At 41.8% G+C, this 25,841-nt stretch overlaps 1 protein-coding gene across 1 annotated transcript in view; it reads left to right on the forward strand.

Annotated features, from left to right (window-relative positions):
• The window catches only part of LOC148409779 (glutamate receptor ionotropic, NMDA 2C-like), a 33,382-nt gene extending 7,849 nt beyond the window's left edge, over window positions 1-25,533 (forward strand). Inside the window, exons 4-16 of the mRNA XM_088439505.1 lie at window positions 3,203-3,268; window positions 3,397-3,585; window positions 4,274-4,614; window positions 5,208-5,322; window positions 6,577-6,788; window positions 11,423-11,591; window positions 13,980-14,133; window positions 14,341-14,466; window positions 15,748-15,977; window positions 17,391-17,551; window positions 18,386-18,573; window positions 20,139-20,371; window positions 21,890-25,533. Coding sequence (XP_088295631.1) covers window positions 3,203-3,268; window positions 3,397-3,585; window positions 4,274-4,614; window positions 5,208-5,322; window positions 6,577-6,788; window positions 11,423-11,591; window positions 13,980-14,133; window positions 14,341-14,466; window positions 15,748-15,977; window positions 17,391-17,551; window positions 18,386-18,573; window positions 20,139-20,371; window positions 21,890-23,413 — 3,708 coding nt within the window. The 3' untranslated portion in view covers window positions 23,414-25,533. The remainder of the gene's footprint in view (window positions 1-3,202; window positions 3,269-3,396; window positions 3,586-4,273; window positions 4,615-5,207; window positions 5,323-6,576; window positions 6,789-11,422; window positions 11,592-13,979; window positions 14,134-14,340; window positions 14,467-15,747; window positions 15,978-17,390; window positions 17,552-18,385; window positions 18,574-20,138; window positions 20,372-21,889) is intronic.
• The last annotated feature ends 308 nt before the right edge of the window (window positions 25,534-25,841 follow it).

The raw sequence follows: 25,841 nt of genomic DNA on the forward strand, positions 1-25,841 counted from the left end.
GACGTCATTTTTTTACACTTTTATGTCAGTTTTGTTCCATTTATTTATATATATATATATATATATATATATATATATATATAATTAGATCAATATATATATATATATATATATATATATATATATATATATATATATATATATATATATATATATAATTAGATCAATATATATATATATATATATATATATATATATATATATATATATATATATATATATATATATATATATATATATATATATATATATATATGGTGTCAAACATACGGCCCGCGGACTTGTTCTGACCCGCTAACGGGTTTAATCTGGCCCGCAAAATGATTTTGTATAGTCTAAAAATGAGCTGATTTTTTTGTCAATAAATGTTATAACTTATAAATATTTGAAATGAGTCCTTTACCCGGGTGGCGTCCATTTTTGCATGGTTTCGGCACATTCATCAAAAAATTCAGTGCAGAGACAACGGATTTAATTTTGAATTTGCGTTTATTTACCTTAAATTTCAGTGTATAAGACGTTACTTTTTTTTTCTCACACTTCGGACTCTGCTGTTTATAGTCCAGTGAAGCTTATCCGCAATATTTATATCCGCCAGCAGGTGGTAATCTCTCAGTAAACAAATGGAGACAGAAGATGTATTTCTTTTGAGTTTGAAATGCTATTTCACTCATCACCAGGGGCAATCTCCACTAGTGACCACAAGCAGTCATGTTATTGTTGTGTTGGTGCAGTACTCTAACAATCTGAGTCCTTGAAAATATGTTGGTCCTGCTGTAAACGGGCTGTTTCGTAAAAAGTGCTGCGTTATTTTTCTGAGTAAATATCTGATGTTACAATCCCACGATTTGGGCAAGGATTAGGGTTACAGTTAGGGTTAACTTGACCTTTTATTTGGAGGTTAATGCAGTCAGAATGCAGTCCCAAGTCTCCGTTTTGATTTTCAGTTTTTTTTGCGCTTTGGCGACAGGCGAACACACTTAGGCGCTATTTTTAAGGCCCGCTCTATGCCACGGCGACAAAGCAGCCACCCGGGGCGAAGCCCAAACAACCCCAGACTGAGATTAAATTGAATGACGGCGAGTCTGGCTGTGATACTCTTTGGTTGTTCCTCAGGCTCAGTGCTCTCAAGGGTGGGGGCGCGTTTAGAGGAGGGGTGCGCAGATGACAGCTCTTCGCCCTCGGAGACGAGTCCCGGAGAGTCAGCTCCCAAAAGGCACTTTGACAGTTTAACACTACGCGTAGCCGCCCTTGCTACTTTTTATCGGCGAACATGTGTGACAAGACATCTTGTAGATGTACGGCCTGTAGTGCACCGCTGTTAAAATAGAAACCGTATTACTCCGTTCCGCTGCCTTCTTGCAGCAGCTATCAAATCAGATGGTGAAGATTTTGCATGAAAAGATGACTCTCTTGCACCTGATTACATCACAGGCTCCTTTGGACATCCCAAATATTACAAATCACATCGGAACGCTTGGCCCAAAACGTCAGACGTAATTTTAACCCTTATGTGGTGTTTTGTCCAATCCTTGGATCTTTACATCAAAGGCATTTTGCATTCAAGGGAAAGTATTTTAAAGACGCTAGGGAGCTGAAATTTCACCTAATGTTGACAACATGTTACTTAGTTATCACACTACCAAAAGTGTTCCATCCCTTGGCTAAAATACTGCAAGCATTATGTGGGGGAACAAATGACCCAAAATGGTCAAATTTTTTCCACAACCGTTAAAGCAAAATGTTCATATTTTTCTTTATGATCTAAGAGCACATTTTATATTCTGGAGTAGTAGAATAGTAGTAGTATAATAATATATAGTATAGTATCTCGTATATAGTCTTTTATCAAATGTATTTAAAGAAACTAGGGAGCTGAAATTTTACCAAGATTTTCACCATAACAATGTATTTAATAAAAAATATTCAAGCAGTATTTAGCTTTTTTTTTTTTAACAATTGGACCAACTATGCTGATGGTCTCATATCTTTATGACGAGCATCGTCTCAACGCATTAATTATTAATAAACACTGTGACAAAAGTCTGAAATGACGAAGCCAAATTTGTCAAATGTAATATTTATGCACAACATATGAAATAACACGCACCTCATGATGTTACATTGAGGTCGTAATCTGGATGTCACAAGAAAAACCAAATCAGTGCATATGCCGCTTTTAAAGATCACGTCCCATCTTGTGCGAATGCGTATGCAAATGTATGCTAACACACAAACACACGCGCACAGATGATATGCTAACGAATGCTAACACACATGCAAGGCGGTGACAGAAAGGGAACAGCTAGTTCACACACTTGAGAGCAAATGCGGAAACTTAATGAGCATACATAAAATGTCAAACGTCATTGTATTTGGTTAGATTTCCGACAAAAAGCGATGTGCTGGAGGCTGTTTTTCATAAGTTAAAATGTCATGTTGAAAAAAAGAAAAACTTAAGTAAAAAAAAAAAAAGTTAAAATATAATTACGGTACTAAATATATCTGCGTGATGCGTATCAGGTTATGTGTCCTAACATGAAAATTGAGATATTGATGTTTTCTAATTCGACACTTAATCCTCTTTAGAATGATAAATAAATAATAATTGCCGCCAAGTAGAAACATTTTGAGAAAAACTTGTTTAAAGTTTTGGCACATTTATATTTCGGTATCCTCTAATTTCTTATTTTTATACACTTCGTTATTATTATTATTAATATTACTATTATTACTATTATTACTATTATTTTTTATGGAGGGTAACTAACATCCTTGACTGGTGCTTATTATAAAGCCAATTGAGCACTGTAGTGATAACAGTGACCATCGGATGGCAGTGTTGCCATACCTACAACACATACATTAAATTAGGGGTGTCAAACATACGGCCCGCGGGACAGTTCTGGCCCTCAAATGAGGTTAATCCGGCCCCCAAAATGATCCTTTAAAGTATAAAAATGATCTGGATTATTTTTTTTATAAATGAGAAACTTGAAATGTTTTATGAGTAATAGTAGTGTGAATTTATGATCAATAGTGATGTTGTACTTGTTAACTCTTTCACTGCCAGGGACGTATTTTCTCTATTGAAGATTCGTATTTTCGTTAACAAGTCAAAACTAATCTCCTAATATGCTAATAATATAGCGTATCCACCTGAAAGAACCCGAGAAGATGAACTCCTTGGTTGTCTTTCTAGGCTGAGGGATCTTCGTTCCTACAGATGGGAGCGTCTTTGGAGCAGCAGGTCCTCTGCATGTTCAAGGTATGCCGGCTGTTTTGAAGAATTGGATTAAGATCTCAAGAAAACAAGATAATTAAGATCTCAATATGGTCTAAAAACAGTCTGTCCTTGTCCAATTTTGGTCAAGTTATGACAATGAATCTTGCTAGATCATGGAGGAGTACGACTGGGGCGAGTTTGCCATCATCACCAGCCTGCTGCCGGGGTACGACACCTTTGTGGACATCGTTCAGGCCTACACTGATACGTCCTACTTCATGTGGGACCTCCAGGATGTCCTGACCATGGAAATGTCCGTCGGGGCCAACGACGTAAGGACTAGGCGCATTCTTCAGCAGGTACGGTACCAAATTTGGACGAAAATATATTTTCTGCTGATAGGGTGTCCGATTCCATGACTTTGGTGAAGTTTGGATCGTCCTATTCGGGCTCGGGGATGAGGTCCTACCCCAAGGGGAGGGGTTTCAGTATCTCAGGGTTCTGGTTACGAGTGAAGGCGGGATTGACACGCGGATCTTTGCAGCGTCCGCTGTGATGCTGGCTCTACCGGTCGTGATAAAAAAGGAGCTGAGCCCAGAGGCAAATCGATCTACGTTCCTACCCTCACTCATGGTCACAAGCTGTAGATCATGACCAAAAGAACGAGATCCCGGATACAACCAAACGAAACTGGGTTCCTCCATGGGCTTTACGGGCTTTCTCTTAGAAATTGGGTGAGAAGCTCAGTCGTTCGAGACGAGAAGGAGCCAGTTGAGGTGGCTTGGGTATCTGCTTGGATACCTTCTAGACAGCTCCCTGGTGCGGTGTACCGTGCACCAGGTAATCCGGGGGACGACCCGGGATACGCTGGAGAAACGCTGGTCTGGGAATACCTGGGGATCCAACTGGAGAATCTGGACGAAGTGGTTGGGGAGAATGGATGGATGGATGGATCTAGAGAGATGGGGTGATTTCAAACACAGCATTTGTGTTTTTCCTGATGCTCATATCAGTAAAAAAAAGACCCTAAGCATACATTGTCCTCAGGTGGACTCCCAGGTCCTGTTGGTGTACTGCTCCTTCGAGGAAGCGCACTTCCTCTTCCGCCAGGCCTTTGAAGTGGGCCTGGTGGGGCCGGGCTACATCTGGATCCTGCCCAGCTCAGCCGTGGGCAACCCCGAGGTGCCGCCGCCCACCAGCTTCCCCGTGGGCGTCATCGGCGTCATCACGGAGCAGTGGCGCAAGAGCTTGCGACAGCGGGTGCGCGAGGGCGTGGCCATCGTGGCCAAAGGCGCCGAGAGCTTCAAGAAGCAACACGGCTTCATCCCCGAAGGACACGGCGACTGCAGCAAGCCCGCGAAGCAATCCGGCAACAACACGCTTTTCAGGTGTGCTTCGCCGGTCCCACCTCAGTTACTTCAGAAGTTTGCTAAGTTCTCCGTGCCTTGAGAGTTGCTAAAACAGCGTACGGCTACTCGCCCAAGGTTATTTTTGTATTCCCTCTTCCAAGTGACTCACAATGCTAAATTGTGAAGCATCTTAGTTTTTTTCCGTTGCTTGTTGGCGAACAACACACCAGCTTTCGTTTTCCTATTTTTTTAAGCTCTTCATGTGTTTTTTTTTTAACCCTTGACTTGCGTTATTCTTTGCCTCTTGCCTGTGGCCCGACATGCAAATTAACCTTGATTTATTATTCAGAAGCCGATCTGTCATGTCCGCATCGCATCGTACGTTCGCCGTATAACAAACGGCGGAAATGGGCCCGGTCGCAACAACATTGCCGGCCTCCTATTATCCCCTAATGAGTTCCTCGCCATTAGATTGAAGCCTCCTGGGGGAGCTGCGGGTTTAATTAGAAAGTGATGATTGTGAGCGTACAAATGAATATGCAAATTCCCTCGTGCCACGCGCTAAAAGTTTCTTGATTGCAAAACGAGACCGTTTTTTTTTTTGTTTTTCTCCCCGCCGTGACTCTTTGCAGGCACATGCTGAACGTGACGTGGGAAAGGAGAGATCTGTCGTTCAACAGCAGGGGCTTCCTCTCCAACCCTTCTATGGTTATCATCGCTCTAGACCGTGAAAGAGTTTGGGACAAGGTAAGCGCGAGGCAGAAATTTGTGTTTTCCCTCGTAAATCTCGCCACTTCCTGACAAGATGTTATCGCTGCAGATGGTTGTTTACGCTAATGTGCATGATGAAACTTTCATATATTATTCTTGTGAAGATAAAAGCAAAGTCACAAAAGATTTTGAGGGGAAACGATGAGTAAATCCAGCATGTTTTTTGTTTGCTGGCTAGGCAAAAGGACTTTAAAATGCAATAATCGTGGCAAAGGTTTAGTTTTGTCTCCCATTATTAATTGATTGATGTCCTGGGGGAAATTTTGACCCAATTTGGGCTTTGTGATGTTTTTTGATTATATGTATTTTGTAATATCAAAGCAAAAGCATACAAAAGGCTAAAATAGTGCAATGATTGTCAAAACATGACTTTTAATATGCCATGCTTCCATCCCTTCGAAATGCTTGCAAACGGGAGATCAAGAAGTACACCCGATAGGTGTCAAATTTAGCCCATGTCGGGCTCATTTACTGCCATTCAAAATTGGAAATCTTGTCAATTTTGCATGTGTTGATAACCCAATGTTTTATCATGCATCCCTCCGATTTTTGCATTAATCCTTTCAAGCCTTTCAGTGACTTCAATGATTGGCTTAGCCTAGACTCCCATAATGCAAAAGTCATAATACTCTAGGACAGAATGAATATTTCAATTTCATAAATGTGTAAATATACAGCATAGTTACTTTTATGTACTTTGTATATAAAGGGGGTGTAAGTGTGTGTGTCCCCCCCCCCCCTAATTTTTTTTTATTTATATGTATGGATAGGTAATTATATATTTATACTTGATGAACACACACTGAGGAACACACACAACGATGCGTGTAAATGCCCCGGGGTGTCCCGAAACCCTTTCAGCATAAAACGTAATCTCAGCTGCACTTTTGGAATCGTTTATTTCCGCTACGGAGGCAAGCTCATTCATCAATGTCACCAACCGGCCAAACCTACTGTTGACTCGCCATCGTGTGTGTATATGAACATGTACGTTCCCGATTTTTTTTCATGACTTTTACATGACAATATCATTATTGGTTTTGGGGGGGGGCATTTTATTCTGCCGAGTAACAGGTTAACATCAATGAAAACTTGCCTACTAGCGCGCACGCATTTAGCTAGCTTCAATCGTTGTAAAATTTGATTTGTATCGTTAATTTTCTGCGATATTAAGTGAGAATCAACAGTGATCATGCCACCCGCCCCCTTATACGTCCCAACCCTCCCCAGGTGGGCACGTATGGTCGGGGCATCCTCCAGGTGCGCTACCCGGTGTGGCCGCGCTACGGTAACTTCCTGGAGCACGTCACGGATGACCGCCACTTGACGGTGGCCACGCTGGAAGAGCATCCCTTCGTCATGGTGGAGAACGTGGACCCCGGCACGGGCACGTGTGTCCGCAACACGGTGCCCTGCAGGCGCCAATCCAATCACTCCGAGAGGTACGCGCAGACGCTTATTTCCGTAGCCGCGACGACAGGCGAGATGATGTTTTGTTTGTTTGCAAGGTCAAGAGCGAGCCGCCGAGCTGACTTGTTTGTTTCGATGATCAAAAAGCTCGCCAGCCGAATCTAAATTTGGCAGTTTTATGCAAATGGCATGCACGGAGTTCTTGTTTTGGAGAACTTCTGCCTCTTAGGAGTCAATATGCCAGACGTTTTTATGTAACCGCTTGATAGGTAGCTGGACGGGACAAAATGGGGATAACTACGTGACAATTTGTTTTGTGATGTAAACTATGATGAGGTTTCTTTCAAGTCAACATTAATGAATTGTGTGGATGAATGAGAGACATCTGGGCGGGGCCTGAAGTCTGGTAGAGAGCTGATTGGTCAGATGAAAGATATGGAAAAACAAAACTTGTTAAAATACAAATATATGTAAATGTGTTTGTTCCTGATTTGACTCATGGCGGGAAAAAATGAAATTTAGCAATTAGCTTACAAGTTGGAGCATATATTCAAGTACATTTAAATGTATTTCGAAGTATGTTTGGATGTTTATAAATATAAATCTACAAGCACATTTTAAAATACAGTCCAATGTATTTGTGGGCTAAATGCTAAAAACAATGCAATGTGGGGATAAAATGCTTTGATTTTAGCATTTAGCTTACTATGATGTTTGAGCGCGTTTGCGAGTACTTTCAAATGTATTTACAGGTACGTTTGAACGGATATAAATACATATCCACGTGCGCATTTTGAACATAGTTTCAAATATATTCTTTCCTGCATTTTAAACTACAGTCCAATGTCCTGTTGGGCTAAATGCTAAAAATATAACATTTGTTTCCAAAATGCCACAAAATGTGAAAAAAATGCTATATTTTAGCATTTAGCTCATAAGGCCCTTTGAGCATATTTAAATGTATTCATAAGTACGGTTGAATGTATATAACTGCATATCTACAAGCGCGTTTGAACTTATTTTTTACATTTTATTTTATGTTTAGCATTTAGCTTACAAGGATTTTCGAGCACATTAGCTTGTACGTTCGAACGTATTCACAAGTATGTTCAAATCCATACAAAACATTCCCAAGTACATCTTGAACATATTTCCAAATATCTTCAGTCACGCATTTTAAAAAACATTCAAACGTACTTGTGGGCTAAATGCTAAAAACATGAGATGATATTAGCATTATTTACAGGGAAGTTTGAATTTACTTATGAATGTATTCAAAAAATGTGTTTGTCAATGTTTACTTCACATGGCGGATTGACGCTTCTGTAACCTTTATTGTTTATGGCTTCGAGCCAAATTGAAAAAAAACGACAAAAACTAAGAACACAAATGCAGCAGCACTTTAGCATTTCAGCAGTACTCGAGGCCTCAAGTGGTTTGATCATCGTCATCCACGTGCCCTCCTTTTAGCTGCTGCCCTGACATCCCATAATAAGCTTTTTGCGTGGCGCCGTGGCCATTTTGGCGGAGATCACCCGTGAGGCTTTTGCAATCCTCCGAAGACTTTCATTCCACCCTGCGTGTGTCGGTTTAAGCATGTGTGCGCGCACGTTATGTGTGTGTGCGCGCGTTAGCATGTTTAATCGCACCAGGTGGTCTCCACTACCCACCGCAATTAATTGATGCAGCGATTGTCAGAGCTGCTGCCAACATCTCGAACAAACGCACCAGGGCCAATTAACCACTTGATTTTTTTTTTTTGTATTATATATTTTTTTTCATTTAATCAATTAATTACTCGCCTACTCGCCACATCCGTCCTCAGGGTGAAAGTGATTAAATTGGATGAGGAAATGAAACACAACAAGATAGATAATTTCCCCGGAATATTTTTTGTTGGTAATTTTAACTCATTTTGAGCTGGCTTTTTTAAGGTTTTCATCCAGATAGTAATGGTACAAAATATCCCGCTAACACTTCATAGGATAAGATAATGTTGTGCTAGCTCTACCTACACAATCAACTAAATGAATGTCCGCCCTCTTGCTTATTAATAATTTACAAGTCGCAATTTCATTATTGAATAACAGCACCGAAGTGTAACACCAGAAAACTTTTCAGTGTTTTTTGTTGTCTTTCTTAAAAAAAATAGAAAAAGAAGTCCAGCTCTTCATCCTGCGCACTTTTTTTTTTTTCAATTCAAAGTGCTTGGCTAAAAGAGGGTTAAAAAAAAATGGCTGGCTCTAAGTAATGGAGTACTTTGGAAGATTATATACTGAATGAATCGATTACTTAAAGACAGGGATGTCCAAACATTTTCCAGAAAAATAGAAAGATGTAAGGGCCATGTTATTGTTTTTTTCATTTGTTTTTACTTACAAAAACAATGTTTGCTGAATTATTGACTTAATTTGAATAGCTTTTTTTTTTTTTGCAGATGGTTTTTATTTAACAATATGATATCATTAAAATTCCTATAATTTTTTTGTACAAATGGCCTTTTTTCTGTTTGAGTTTGAAATGTCCAACTGCAATTAAAGGCACCATACGTCTCATCCTCACATCAGCAGCTACCGGAAATGTGTACGTATCCAGCTAATTGGAACGTAGTTCATGTGTTAGCATGAGGCGCTAATTCCAAAATGTACACAACTAAAAGCGATGCCAACCCACTTATTTTGTCACTTGTATAATTTTAGTATACGCTGGTGGGCCATTAAAAAGCCATAGTTTGGGCACCACTGCTTTAGGTACATAAGTATTATAACTAATTTTTTATTCAAGTAAAAACAATTATTTATGCAACTGAAGCCATTTTTAGACCCTCCTTTAGCCAAACGCTTGAAAAAGTTTGAAAATAAATCACTAAATAACAGCGAATTCATGCCTTGAAAACGTAATAATTTGTCCTTGGAATCCAACGAGTTAAATTCACTTCCAGTCCCTTCTTTTATCTCAACCTTATACTACTTCTGAAAAATGGCTTTGGCAGTTGATAGTGGAAATAATCCCTCAATTCTTCACGTCTCAGCTTAGTGACAACATAAAGATTTGAAAACAACTGATAGGCGATGAAAAAGGACAAACAAAGTAAAGCAACACATCTTAAAATACATAATGTACCCATGACCAATGCAAGAAATATTTTCTCTCATAACGACCGTCATAAAAGCTCAAATCTGTTCAAAATGATCAAATCAGCAGTTGGTCCCCCCCACCAGTGAAGTCAGTTAAGATAAATAAGAACCTCAAGATTCACCAGCACCTTAATACAGATAGAAATGAACCTCACCTTGAAAGTTTCCCACACTCTGTGGATTATTTCTTCCAACCCCCAAATGCACTGCAGCGGTTAGCCGACATGCCTGTCTGATAGTCCTCCCACTTTGTTCAGGAAAGCTGTTATTCAGACGGATGGATTTTGCTAAAAAGAAACCTTCCTTTGATCCCTCAATTTTACCCTACCCTTGCTTTCAAAAAATGTTTACTCAGTATCCGACTGCGAAATTTCACTCTGCTTTAAATATTGTGGACTCCGGTGACTCTTGAATAATGTCCATTGTGTTGTCCTTGACCACGGCTTTCTCATCAACCGCAGCATCGTAAATCATCTGGAAGAAGAAAAGCACTGCTGTCGATTTATTTAAATCTCACTTTGAGTCAAACTTTGTGCCCAAGGTTAAGCGAAGCCATCACTACCCTTTTGTGGGATCCCCCAGGGTTCCACCTTAGGTCCGCTTTTATTCATCATCTACATCAGGGGTGCCCAAGTCTGGTCCTTGTGAGCCAGTGTCCAGACTGTTTTTCATGAAACCCTCATCCGCTACACCTGATTCAAGCAACCATGATTGTTGTGGTTAAATGTATGTTCCTAAAAAATGCTCCCACCATTAGCTTGATTGAAAAACATTCAAATGAAGGAGGCATCTCTAGTAGCAGAGCACCATTATACCATACAAGTAACAGCCAATGGTGGCTAGTCTGCTGGAAAACATTTGAAAAAAACATGGACTAAGACCGACCGACGGAACAACTGACGGGTTTCGTCCGTCATTTTTGTCCGTTGTTGTTATCGTCACCTGAGATCTGGGGTGCCTTTCCATGGCAACTGCGAGGTTACTGATCCAAGTAACCAATAATGACATGACAAAATGATGAAAATAACTCCAGAGAATGAAGGCTGCCTGAAACACAAGAATGTGTTTGCTCCCTAGTGGACATAGTTGCTTATTGCGGTCTCCTGCCAAGGGAACACGTTAAACCAATGTACAGCATACACGTTGTCGCCCGCATGCTAGGCGTTGTTGAGTGGGTTTAGTTTTTTTTGTCTTATTTTCTTTATTTCGAGGATGGAGTCATTGAAGTGAAGACTGTAGAGTTTAGCTTCTTTTTTAGTCCAAGCTGTGCAGAGTACGGTCTATATTTTTACGTAATACTTTGTTTTTTTTCTGATGTTTATTCGTTTTGAGGTTTGATTATGTTTAATGGGTCAAGATTTTTGTTTACATGTATTCTATGCGGGGAACAACCGAAGTGATGACGGAAGTACTGTTAATATTTGTCTGAAGGACCAATGAACCGACGCTTACGGTTTGGGTAAACTTCAGGGTACACGATAAAAACCGACTGTTAATAACTAACCAGCAATCTTCTTTATTTCCCGTAGCATCATCGGCCACTCGGAGTCGTACACCAAGCTGTGCTGCAAGGGCTTCTGCATCGACATCCTGAAAAAACTGTCCCGCACCATCAAATTCTCCTACGACCTCTACCTGGTCACCAACGGCAAACACGGCAAGCTGGTGCGCGGCACTTGGAACGGTATGATCGGCGAGGTAAGCGCTCCCGTGCGAAAGTTTTACGGCGACTTCTAAAGTTGCGGATTCCACAAAACAAAAACATTTGCCGCGGGTTCCTCCAGTGTTGTCGCGCTTTCACCTGCGGGCAAAACAAGCGTTTGCATCTTTCAACCCGCCTCCAGTCACAAGTTGCTGTCGAGAGCGCACAGACTCGAAAGCTGTCATTCGGGAGAACTTTTGAAATCTTTGAAGTGACGGAGCAACTTTTTGACGTTGCTGAAAAGCGTTTATCAGACGGTTTTAACAGCGAACGATGACGTTTTATGACTATCGCACAACAAACAAAATCTCTATCAAAAAGAAGCAACCTTCACACCTTTGCATTTAATGCATTTCCAAAATGGCCGACTTCCTGTTCAAATTTGGAGTTCACAGAGTTTTTCATGCATCCAATTTTGTCTTGATTGGTCAAAGGTGAGACAAATCCTATGCATCCTTAATTTAGGGTCAAATTCTGATATTTTCAGCGTCGCCGTTTATAAGACCCACCAAGACTTTGACACCAATGTAAAAACTATCGCAAAACAGAATACATCTCACCTTCCTGAACTCTTCATATTTTCTTGTGTTCATATCTGAAAGTTATATATTTGTTGCGCGTTAAGTGTGTTTTGACTGCAAACAAAGCAACAAAAAAGGCTTATAATAAGAAATATGCTCTTATTTTTCCAAGTTCAAAGTTTTACCTTATCAGGAAATATTTGCTTGAATTTGAATTGCAACTTTCTTAAATGAAGAATTTTGCCTTGTTTTCGCACTCAGATTCTTCTTAAAACCATTCGGAAAAACAAGACTTGAAGTATGTTTTCTTAGGGTTAAGGTTAAAAAAAAAATCTTTGCTTCAAACAAGAAATTTGCCTATTTTTTCTTCTGTTTGGTCCAGCCCATTTTGCAGCGTCGCAATCGTTTCACGCCGACTACGGCGCAGCCAATGAAGATTTTCACAACTGGGGATGGAACCGATCGATATGAACTTCTAATATATGCGTTATGTTGTCTTCTTCCGCGCCATTAGCGCTGAAAGGCTCCCAACAGACACCTGCCTCGCTGCGGTGTCGTCTCTTTGATGGACTCTAAAGTGGGTCAGTGGTGTGACAGCGTACATACGCACATATGTGGCGCCGCATACACACATGCATATGGGCCACATCAAACAGCTGCATGTGAGAGCAAGGCGGTGCGAGCAGGTGTTTTTCGAGAAAGGAGCCTTGCATGTACATCTGCTCCAAATGTGTGTGTGTGTGTGTGTGTGTGTGTGAGTATATATGCACGTGTGTTGGCTTGTGTGTGTGTTTGCATATTCTGTGGTGACAAAATAATTCCTCGCCGCTTCCCTGAAAACACACGTCCCACTTATTCGAAGTGGTGCTGAAAATATATCCAATGAAACAGTATCGAAGGTATTGGTGCAGTGTAATGATGTGGATTGATCAACAAGCAGGAAGTGATGTCAACCAATCACTGGGGTTTCTTGTAATGACTGACATGCTGACGAGCCAATTGATGAGTAAATATATATACTGCATATGGACTAAATATATTTGCTACTAATATGCATTATGGTCAGTTAGACAGGTTACATCAAAGGGAAAGCATTGAATGAAGACAGTAGGGAGCTGAAATTTCACCCGGAAGGTGACAACGAGTGAAAGTTCAACATGGTTTGAGTACTTGGTTCTCACACTACCAGGAGTATGAGAACCCTTGGTTAAAATACTGCGAGACTGATGTAGAAAAAAATTGACCCAAAAATGGTTGCAATACCGCACAATAAAGATGGCTAAATATTACTGTGGCATTTGCTCTGGAAATATTTATTTACTGTATTTCCCGTGCAAAATATAAACTGAATGTTTATCCCTGTTTATTTTTGTGACTATAAAAATACACACACACACATATACATACATATATATATATATATATATATATATATATATATATATATATATATATATATATATATATATATATATATATATATATGTGCTGATTGTGATGCATTGAAAAGTATATAATCAAAAATAGTATACAAAGGGAGCACATATTTTGCACATGCATGAAGATTTCACAAAGCTTTTTATTCATTCACCTGATTAGAAAGTGGGTGGTCCAAAAATGCTTACACCCCCTCCGTAGAGTATCCATGAAGATTGAGTTATATAATCAAACAATCACAGAGTCCTGCATGTAATGATTGGCACATAATGACGAGTAAGAGTGACAACGACCCAACCACGTGCGGTAATTTGCGATGATGGAGCTTTGACGTCTAAAGCCGTCAATGGTAGTGAGTGAGTGAAGCGTCACGACCGGTCCTCAATGAAACAGTGACGGACCAAAGACCTCAACATGTTTTCCCAGGTTGTGTACAGGCGCGCCGACATGGCCATCGGCTCGCTCACCATCAACGAAGAGCGCTCGGAGATCATCGACTTCTCGGTGCCATTCGTGGAGACGGGAATCAGCGTCATGGTCGCCCGCAGCAACGGCACCGTCTCCCCGTCCGCCTTCCTCGGTGAGGACGCGGACGGCTCGCGAGCTTCCTCCCGGGATGGCCTACTTTTAAAAACAGCCCGCCTCCGCTCCCCGGGAAAACTTTCTATTAAGCTTTTATCCCGCCGCCAGCTGGAGACCACAACCAAATCCCCCGTACCAAGTCCCAAACAAGATGCGAAACGGATTCATGTTATATTCACAAACTGACGCCCGTCTCCTCCCGCAGAGCCGTACAGTCCCGCCGTGTGGGTCATGATGTTCGTCATGTGCTTGACGGTGGTGGCCGTGACGGTGTTCGTGTTCGAGTACTTCAGTCCAGTCGGGTACAACCGCAGCCTGGTGAGCGCCAAAGGTGAGTTTTCGAAAAAGCCACCCATTCCGGATAACCTCGTTCTGCATGCCCTAGCCCGCGTCGGCTTCGGCGGCCGCGGCTAATCAATCCCAGCACGCGCTCCCGACAACGTGTGCCCGGTTCCGCAGGACCGAAAGGTCATTTTCTTGTTTTTTAATTAGCGTTCGTCAGACGCGCTAATCGAAGGTAAGATGGATGACGGCGCCGGCTCCAGCACAGCTTGCGGCGTGATGGAAAATGTGAGACAATGGAAGTTTGCTACCAAGAGGGTAAAAACGATGAATGTTTCGCGTAAGCCGAGAGCTCATGCATCACATGATGTATTTCCATGTTATCGTTATTGAAATGGGTCCTATCCTAATTTGAGCGTATCGCATTGGAATTCACGAGATTCTTAATTGGAGGGAATTTTATCGTAACCGTAGTGAGTTGTCTCCAGACGTGGGATTCCCGTCGGTTCGTCATTGACGGACACCGGTTTTGCCGAATTGCTGGTAACCGTATAGAAGCGATGAACTAAGATGGAGGAGATTTTGTTTGTCATTGTATTCAAAATAGAAATGACGGACCAGCAAAAAAATGATACTAAACGTCAACCTCCGGTCGTATCGCAATTGCACTACAGCAAATGAAATTATGTTATAATCAGAACGTATCACATTATATCGTGATCGGCGTGGGTTATATCACTTCCGAATTGAAGTGAATTGTCACACGTTAGTCAGAAAAATTGGATTGTTTTGTAATTGGGGTACATTTTCTCATTTCGCATCGTCATATGTGTGGACAGTACGGTTGCGAATCATAATTGGAATGAAGCATACTGTTATCTGTGCATGACGTGATTTGAGTGAATCGTATCATATCGGAATTGGAGTGAATCCTATTGTGATTTCTGTACATCGTCCTGAATTCCAATGTAATCGGAATGAATCCCATTATACCATCAACGGGGTGGGTCATATTTCTTCTGAATCGAAATAATTTGCCACGCATCGAAAATTGGAGAGAAACTTATCGATTTTTCATTTGGGTAAATTTTCCCGTTTTGTTTCTTCATTTGAGTGAGTAGTACTGTTGCAAATCATAATTAAAACGAAGCATACCGTTATGTGAGCATTACATAATTTGTGTGAATCGTGTCGTAGTTGCCGTCAATCGTAGCGACTCGCAATTTGATTGGAAATTTGTGTTTTTATTGTTTTGATGACCTTTATTATTGGCGTTACAAACCGTACGGTGACTCATGTCATATGGTCAATCCTCCATCTTGGCGCGCAGCTCCGGGGGGCCCCACCTTCACCATCGGCAAGTCGGTGTGGCTGCTGTGGGGCATCGTGTTCAACAACTCGGTGCCCATCGAGAACCCCAAAGGCACCACCAGCAAGATCATGGTCCTGATCTGGGCCTTCTTCGCCGTCATCTTCCTGGCCTCGTACACCGCCAACCTGGCCGCCTTCATGATCCAAGAGCAGTACATCGACACCGTGTCGGGGCTCTCCGACAAGAAGGTGAGAGCCTCCAACGCCTCGGCGGGGAGCCCGGCGGCTTCCTGGAGCCAATCGATCCGTGACTTTGATCAAAACCTGGACTTTTGTGGAGAGTGTTTGTCCATCGATATTCCACCGCCGTGCGCTTGCATTCTTCATCTGGCTTCAGGAAAAATACACGCGCTAAATGTCACCTGCGCTCAATAAGGAAACGCGTTCCGTTCCCATAAGCGCCTCTATTTATTACCGCTACCTAACTTGACACACACATTCGTTCTTTACCTTTGGTAGTTACTGTAGCCGCTTTATTTGTTATTCTATCTTTTTTTTGTGATGAGGAAGCGTGCAATTTGGAATATTTATTTGATAAACTTCAGAACGGCTTTGATAATCTCAGTCATACGTTCGTTCGTCTTCCGGCTTGTGTTTTTCGGTCCGTTTTAGTGCTGGTAGACACGAAGCAGCACCTGGTCGAGATTAGTAGCCTGCGACCATAGCTTAGAAGACAATCTCCAAAAGACACCTTTGTTTTCTTTAAAATATATACCACATAATTAAAATTGATCATAATAAAAAAAAAGCACATAAATGATGTATATTATAGTGTATAATATACAATTATACAATGAATGTAATTCATATAAATGACTTCAATTATATGGGGACAAGGTGAAAAAAATGCAAGTTTTTGTTATCTTGGCATTGATCAAATCTTTGAAAAAAATTCTGTTGTCAAAATTGGTGACTTTCTCCCGGCAAAAATAAGCATCTTTCTTCAGAATATTTTCATACGACCCTAAAATTGATTTTTTTCTCTAAAATGTCCAACGTCCCTCAAAAATAACTTTTTTTTGGATTGAAAACAAACTTATTTGCTTTTATCCCAAGTCTTATATTGAAAATTTTGCAAATTTTAAGATTATTTGAGAGCAGTCATATTTTTTGTAATCTTTTTTTCTCAACAGATGCAAACTGTTTACTCTTGAAAACCTGACTGTCTCCTTTTTCTCTCTTTTTATACGCGCATCGTTGCGTCATCCGTTACCGGTTTGTTACTTACTTCGTAGTGCCTGCAAAATATGATTTTTCAAAAACGGCTTGGTTGAACTCGTCACGCAACCCCGTGCAACGAAGCCACGCGTTTTACCCGTCATGAAATCCTTGGTCCGATTTGATGACGAAGAAAAATCCGCATCTAAAATTGGATTTAAAGTGAGAAGCGCCTCACCCCCCCCCCCCTCCCCTCGCCTTCACCTCCATTCTTCCTCAGAGTCCTCACTTCACCCCCCCCTCCTCATTTACATGTCTTTTTACTACTCACACACTCCGTATTGTTTTTGCCACTCTCCCTCCCGTCAGTCCCTCTTCTTTCCTCTCCACTCCTCCTTTTTCTTCCTCTCATCCCGTCATCACGTCTCCTTGGTCTCCCCGCAGTTCCAGAAGCCGCACGAGCACTACCCCCCCTTCCGCTTCGGGACGGTCCCGAACGGCAGCACCGAGCGCAACATCCGCAGCAACTATCCCGACATGCACACGCACATGATGAAGTACAACCAAAAGGGGGTGGAGGAGGCGCTCGACAGCCTCAAAACGGGGTACGCTCTTTGTTTTTTGTCCCGTATCGCACAAAAAGGCTTATTTTTAACTCGCCCTCTTGCCACTTCATTTGATGACACTTTTTTTTTTTTTTTTGGAGCGGCGCATATTTCAGGAATGTGGTGGATATATTTTTAGATTAAGAAAATCGCTTCATTTGTATTTCAAAGTGCTGTCTATTTTTCGTGGTAGGAGTGGAGTGAGGGCCGATGGCCTATATTTGGGAGAGTAAAAAGATAGATGATCAATCTTCTCGGGAGAATTTTCGAGGAAATAGTAAAAAAAATGGAGCGATGTATATTTTTCAACGTATACAAATAAGAGCAATTGAAAATGTCAAAGCATTTGAAGTAGTCTTTTACTCAGTCAGAGTTTTAGTAGGTTTATTAATTAATAGTAAATCTTAGCCCAAAAAATAAAGTTTGACGCACTCATTTGATTGTTTTGACATTCCCTTTAGTGCAGCTCCATCTAGTGGATGCATAATGCAACCCCAGCCACTACTGGAGCTTCTATTCTATGCGCCTTATAATGCAGTGCGGAAAATATGGTAAATCAAACACATAGGACTTGAAAAACACTTGTAATGCTTGTGTTGATGTTCTATTGAAATTAAAGCACCATTTTTCCAAGTATCACACATTTTTTTCGCTGATGAGATGGCTTCTCAAAACACTCCATCCGTCTTTTCCTAGTCCGCATCTTTTGTCAATTTTTAGAAGCCCTTTGTGTCCCTTGAGTCAAAACGTTTTCGCACCCTCGAGGTAGTCAGACATAAACTCCAATTTTCCCAGTAAAAGCTCATTCAACATGTAAGAAACGTGCGTTTTCAGAAAACTGGACGCCTTCATTTACGACGCGGCCGTTCTCAACTATATGGCGGGCAAGGACGAAGGCTGCAAACTGGTGACCATCGGCAGCGGCAAAGTCTTCGCCACCACCGGCTACGGCATCGCCCTGCAGAAAGACTCGCGCTGGAAGAGGCTCATCGACCTGGCGCTGCTGCAGTTCCTCGGCGACGGTGGGTGACCGATCGAAAAGCTTACGTAACGCCATTGTGTCCAGTATGAAGTTGTGGACTCCTGCCTTGCTCGGTTTGTCGAATGTCAATGTCCTGTCAGTGGGGTTGTTGCTTTAAAGGACACTTTCGCAGCTTAAAAATGAGCAAGGTATATGCTGCGTTTCCTGCACGCTGCCATTGGTAACCTACAGTCGTGATTTTATACATGTTAAAAAAAATGTACTCTGATTCGATATGTTACTTGATTTGCTTTCATTTTAATTAAATAACCTCCCTTTCCTGTAGGATGCGATATAGATTACAGTGTTTCGGCGTTTTTCGCGGTTAATGGGGTACCGGAAAACCCTTGCGATAAGTGAATTCCACAAAGGAGGATATGAGAATGAAATGTGTTTAAAACTTTTGCCTACCTTTCTTTCCCATGCCATGTGATCTCCTAACCATAGTGCAAACTTAATTTTATATATTGCATAATATATTTATATATATTTTACAACACACAGTGCATCAGAGCTTAGTGAGCGGCCGCAAACTCTCCCCGCAGTCCAGAGCATGCACATTCATGCTTGATTTACCTTGCTTGATGTTTGTATTTTATTTTTTTAGACAAACCGAGTTTAGATTGTGTGTAAAATAGTGACATTTACGTCGATTCCTTGCATAGTTCACCAAATCACTGCTTATAAATATTGATATTTGTTTTGGGTCCATAAAAAATATTGATATTTGTTTTGGGTCCATAAAAAATATTGATAAAATAACCTAATATGGTATATATTTAAGTATACAAGGTTATAGTATAGATTTATGTGTAGTAAATAATGACATCATTGTTGCTTGCATACAACTGCTGTAAACGGTTATAATTAATAAATGTGAAAAAGTAATCGGCAAATATCGGCCATTTGATCGATTATTTTTGGCTATGTTGGAAGGGCTATCATTGGCTATCAATCTCATAAAAATGTTTTCTCTTTTTCTCCACCAAATTTTGCAATTTTTCAGGACATGCAGCGCTACAGTTATGGAATATGACTATAGTAAAAATCTAGAACGAAAGTTTAATACACATACTTTTGGTCACAAATGTTCCTATTTTAATGGCATTTAAAGCGAACGCATTAGGATTCTATCTCAAAAAATATGACGTATAGTGTGTTTTTCTGTTTCTTTTTTGTTCCCCTGGCATAAAGGGAAAGATATGGATGCCTGCACTATCCCTATTTCCATGCATCATTTTTTTTTTTTTTTATGCAGCAGGGAGGCAGGCATTCTGTGAAGAATGAAATCCTTAGGAATGGCGAGAGCGTGCCATTATCTACATTATTCAAATATACACACACCCATACGCGCACAATATACATCGACGCAAACAAACCATGAAGGCTGCCGGTATGGAGTTAATATCCCTACCTTGGCGGAGAGCTTCAAGTCGCAATCCATATCCGTAAACATTCTCTCGTGCTTAGCATGACGACATAATAATGCATATAGACAACCGAGCGATAAAATAACCTATGCGGCTGCCGTGTTTTTTTTTTTCAAGATATTGTACCTCATTTCAGGTGATACGCAGCGCCTGGAAACGGTGTGGCTCTCGGGCATCTGCCAGAATGAGAAAAACGAGGTGATGAGCAGCAAGTTGGACATCGACAATATGGCCGGTGTCTTCTACATGCTGCTGGTGGCGATGGGCCTCAGCTTGCTGGTCTTCGCTTGGGAGCACTTGCTCTACTGGAAGCTGCGCCATTCGCTCCACAAATCCCACAAGCTGGACTTCCTGTTGGCCATCAGTCGGGTAAGGCCGGGTAAAATGGAGTCGGGTTCGAGAACCGCTGGGGGTGATGTGACAATTTGTTTTCGTAGACGGAGTCGTAACACTGCAATATATGACACAGTTATTAAAATTGGGGCCTTGTTATATAGTATGTCATTCTTTGTTTATGCCGCGGGCCACTTAAAATTGAATAGAGGGCCGCAAATGGCCCCCCAGCCACAGTTTGGACACCAATGCTTAATTTGACGGATATTTGAGGAATATCAAATGTAAAACAGCTCGGAATATTATTATGATAATTATTTATTCAAATATAAGATTTTATGCTTGTAGACACCATTTGAAAATACTGTTAAAATAAATGCCTCAATTTTAGATGAAAGCAGCACAAAATTGGTTTAAAAAAATCTTAAGGTTTGAGGACATCTTGATATAGATCATTTTAGAAATATATATAGAAATATATAGAAATATTTTTTGTGTTAATCTGAAATTAGAGTAAAAATCAAATGTAAGCATGTCATGCTATGTGAAACCCCTTTAAAAAATGATCATTGTGTAGGAATTCATTTTGTAAAAGCAAATGTAAGGTTCAAGGTTCTGCAGATTAACCCTTGAAGAATTACAATTATAATACAATTAGGAAGTGAAATTCAACCCATTTTAGAGAAGTAAATGCCAATAGTTGGAGTTCAAAATGTCCATTTAAATTACATTTTGTAAAGATTCATAGAAGATCAATGTCATGTTTGATGCTTTATTTGTTTGTGTTTTTGTTGTTGTTGTTTTTTTTTTAACTTATGTTGTCCAGTTTCTGTGTTGGTGCTATCACAGGAAGTGTTTTCTGACAAAACACAAGATGGCCCAGGCTCCATTGAAAGTTCAATTGACAGCGTGATACATCAGCTGAAAATGATGTTTTGCATGGCGTGATTAAAAATATTCACGGTAGAGTAAGGAGGAGAAAGCAAAAAAAAAAAAAAAAAAAAAGCACTAATTCGGATGTTTGCTCAGCGTTGAACTTTCAGGTCTCATTCGCAATCAGCGTAAATCACTCGCTCTTTTGCGGAATGCGACCATTGAGACGTCAATGGACTCCAAACACTCTGCTGTGTAATTACACCATTGAGCCCGGATCAGGGTTCTTTTTATCAGATTAACAGCTAAATGACTATCAGATCGTTAATCCGTCCCCCGAGGGCCAAATTAAATTTAGCTTCTTTTTCTTTTTTTAACTGAGCGTTACCGGCAGTTTGTTCTGTGGGCGTTGTCTCGTTTGTGAGTTTGGAGGACCATTTTTCCTTTTTCTCTTAGCCGAAACATTTTTTCTTTGCGTCCCAGGGGAACGCGTCATGAATTGGGGGCCCGGTTGTCACTTGCTTATACAAGGAGATCCAGTATTCATAAAAATGGTCTTTGGTTAGCAGGTCACCGGTTACTCTGGTAAAAAGGAAGGAAAACTGTCAGAAATTGAATCGGATATGATTAAAAACCAAGGATACTATTTTGGACTTTTCATTCGGTATCTTTGTCTCTTAGGGTATCTACAGTTGCTTCAAGGGTGTGGAGGATCACGGCCGTTCCTCCGGTCTGGCTAAACCCGATCTAACATCCAGCTATGCCCAAGCCAACATGCTGAAGATGCTGCGAACCGCCAAAGACCTGGTCTCCACCGCCAATGTGGAGAGCTCCCTGGACAATGCCACCAAAACCATCGAGCACTTCAGCCGACACAGCGGCGGCGTCTTGCCCGTCCGCGTCCCGCACGTCGCGGCCGAATCTGTCCCTGGAGGCTTTGCGTATGTCATGGAGAATCACGCGCCCTACCCGCAGCAATCCATCTCCCCGCAGAGGTGCGTCAGCAGGCCCACCCCGCTGCGCTACACGCTTCCAACCCACTCTACTTCCTGTCTGTACGAGCGCCCGCTTCCCATTTCCAGCTTGAGCAGCCCGCACCTGGCGGTCAGCGAAACACTCCCCCATCAGCATCCCCACCACTACCAAACCACCGGAAGACTCTATGTTGACACCCATCCACACTCTAGATTCATCTCATATACCGATCTGCAGCTACCGGACATCTACACCTCCCATCCTGTCCCCCTGCCCCAAAACCAGCACACAGAGGGAGGCGTCCACCAGAGGAAACGGAGGTCCAAGAGCTTCCAGTGCGGGGATGGCGACGCAGAGAGAAGAAAGTACATGGATCACGAGAAGAACAGAATCTGCCTCAGCGAGCTCAAAGCCAACAACCTCCAGGGCAATCACATCTCCGCCCCCAGCATGGAGAGCATCTACTCAGTGGAGGGGACGTGTCCTCCGGTGGAGAACTACAGATCCTGGCCTCCGGAGGACCTCATGCTGAGGGGAAGACGTAGACGCCGCCGCCCCTCATTCCTGAAAGCGACATGGGGCAGCGAGCAGATCCATCAGCTAGACGAGTCCCAGTCGTCCCTTTCCAGCCAGTCGCCCGCCACACTCCCCGACCTGTTCCCATGCATCCTAACGCCGACCATGGCTGCTAAGGCCCACAACCCGGCCCACATCCGGAACAACCTCTGCCTCCCGCGAAATCAGACCTACCTCCACATAAGGGAGGATCACAGGAGGCCCGCCGGCCGTAAAGGACAACGACTGAGGTATTCCCAGTCCACCCATCTCCCGACGTATGGTGAAGCGGTGCGGTGTGGTGCCGGCTTAGGGCGGGGGATGGTACGGAGAGCAACCAGCCTGCTCAGTAGACAATATGCCCACTACCTGAACTCCTATCCTGGGCTACCACTCTACCACTCGCCACTCCACCTGCAAAACCACAACCGGACCCCGGGTAATCATCCGACAGCCAGCCCCGTTTGTCAGCTGCTGGCCTGCGGCGGGGGACGATGTAGGGGTCAGCGGGCCTTGCTGTACCAGGACAGCGTGTACGGAGGTTACGGGATATATCAGAGTTCCCAGACTGGATCGGAGATACATGGAGGTCAAGGAGGAGTTGGCCAGGCAGCGGGGAGCCCCTGCGTGCTCCAACCCTGGAGACGGGTGTCAAGCTTGGAGTCAGAGGTGTGAACCGAAGATCGCCCAGATTTCCAAAATTTACAACTGACCACTGTGGAGAAGTCTGGCGTATCTTCTATTTAAAAAAGATCATGTGTTAAAAGTGGAACTGAATGTCGGATCATCTCGCCTGTGCATTTTGCGTGCACTGAATCGTCCGCGGTGGCGGCGCCTGGTCAAAGTATAATCGGGATTGTCATACTGTGATGTTCGTGGTGTAGATATTTTTTTGTGGATGGGATTCAAACTCCGGTGTCATGTCGCCAGCTGTGAGGAGATAGCGGCAGGGATTAAAGGATCACATTTTTCCAAACTGTCACCAAAAACAAAACGAAACATAAAGCTGCCACTGTAGCAACGCGTCATGAAAGAATGCACATGTAAAGAGTCCCGAAAATTTTGACAGGCCGGCGCTTTGCTGAGATGACATAATCAGTTTGAGACATCTGCAAACCGACATCAGGTAACTTCTTCAAAGTGGCTATTTTTATAACAATGTATTAGTGCAGATTATTATTGTCGGAGAAGTGGAAACGTACAGATCCCTAAGCTTTGTTTAAGCTTATCGTTAGCTGTGTTGAAAACGTTTGTTGGTAAGATAGCTTGTTTGTTGGCAGGTTTACACAAAAACAACAAAAAGCCCTACAGGTTCCGAAAAACCATGGTCAACTCACGGCGTAGCATTTATTTTCCTTATTCATGCCCCAGGCTAATAATTGTAACCTCTAAGCTAACCCCAAAATCCAACGCTATCCTTATCCATAACATTAACCCTAAAATTTTACATTCTCTAATCCATAAATGTTTTTGTCCAAATATTACAACTGTAATTTCCCAAATATGGTATAGATGTATAAGACGCATGCTTCATTTTGGAGTTAAATTCTGTAATTTTTTTGTTACCGTTCATAAGATACACCAACAGTTTGGCAACAAGGTAAGAATCTCATCTTCCTAAACTCTTCATGTTTTCTTTTGTGCTGATCTTAAAATGGAGACATCATAACTTTTACATGATCCTCTCCATTTTAGTCATATTCTTGTCGTGAACGAGGATAGACTCGGACGGTGGTTCAGTCTGCTCGCTTCTTTTATTGAAAGTAATACTGTAACCTCAGTTAACATGAGCTGTTTTTAGGTTCCAACTTTCCTCAAATAGTGACGAAATTTTTTTTATATAAAGACGCACCCATACTTTTGACCTTCATTTTTTCGGGGAACAAAAAGTCAGTCTTATATTTGGGGGATTACGGTAAATATTAGAAGATTCCCTCACCGCACATATGTTAGGAAGTAACCTGCTAACAAGCAAACAGCCTATCGCAGTTTGATCTGTTCTGATCGGTTCTAGCTTAGCCTCGTTTATACGTGTTGTGGGTAGCCTTGCGAATGTTGCCAGTTAGCGGCTAACGAATTATCGGCGCATGTAGCAGCTTCATAGCCTGATATATGCCTCAGGGGTTGAAAGAGACCAAAAAGAAAAAAAAAACGGAACTAAGGAGGTTGGACACAAAATGACTTGACAACATTTTGCTAACTATTCAAACACAATGTAGCTGTACTGCCGCCAAATGATCAAACGTGTTTTGGGTGCAAATCCATGAAGATAGATTGTGAACGCAGTCCACATGAACACATACTGCAAGGATGGTACCTGGACAGCACTGACCAGCACAAGGTGTCTTATTATTATTAAACCATGGGCTCTTCACTGGGTCTCCTTGTGGGGCCATAATTCAGCACAGAGAACACACAAGGGCCTCACAATACTTGGAATATTTATTCAAAAATGTTATATCAGTAAAAAAAGAAAATGTTATTTGAGTGTCATTCATGTAATCTACTTATGATAAGAATTTATAGTCGCTCACGCATTTTTTTAATCACATGGCACATTGTGTCAAGATAGCATATTTGTTACTATTGTATTTATGCGCTCAGTTTGCCTCTTAGGATTTTCATCAGTCTTTTCCACTCTTTTGTATTCCCTTGTTGTCCCCGCTTTCCTCCCGCCACTTCTAATTGCTTAATGATCAATTTTTAAATGAGGTGATTGAAAGCTATTATACTATCTGTATTACCCATCGGCCTCACCCTGTAATTAATCACTTAGATCAATTAAAGAGCTTTTTTTGGATGACTACAAATGCGAGTCTATTTTTATAGCCCGGTTAACTTTGATTCACGCGATCAAGATACACGTGAACTTTACACTTACCCTTTTGCGGTATTTTGACCATTTTGGAGTCATTTTCTTCCATTTTAGCCAAGGGATGGCAGACTCCTTTTATCGTGGTAACAAAGAGGTCATGATTTGTTAAACTAGGACATTTTGCCACCATTTTGGGTGAAATTTCAGCTCCCTAGCATCTTCTTTCAATGCTTTCCATTTTATGTGAAATGCCTTTGACGTAAAGATCAAAGAGTTGGATAAAATACC

Source organism: Hippichthys cyanospilos, chromosome 17, assembly GCF_059441005.1.
Source record: "Hippichthys cyanospilos isolate Australia breed blue-spotted pipefish chromosome 17, RoL_Hcya_1.0, whole genome shotgun sequence".
NCBI lineage: Eukaryota > Metazoa > Chordata > Actinopteri > Syngnathiformes > Syngnathidae > Hippichthys > Hippichthys cyanospilos.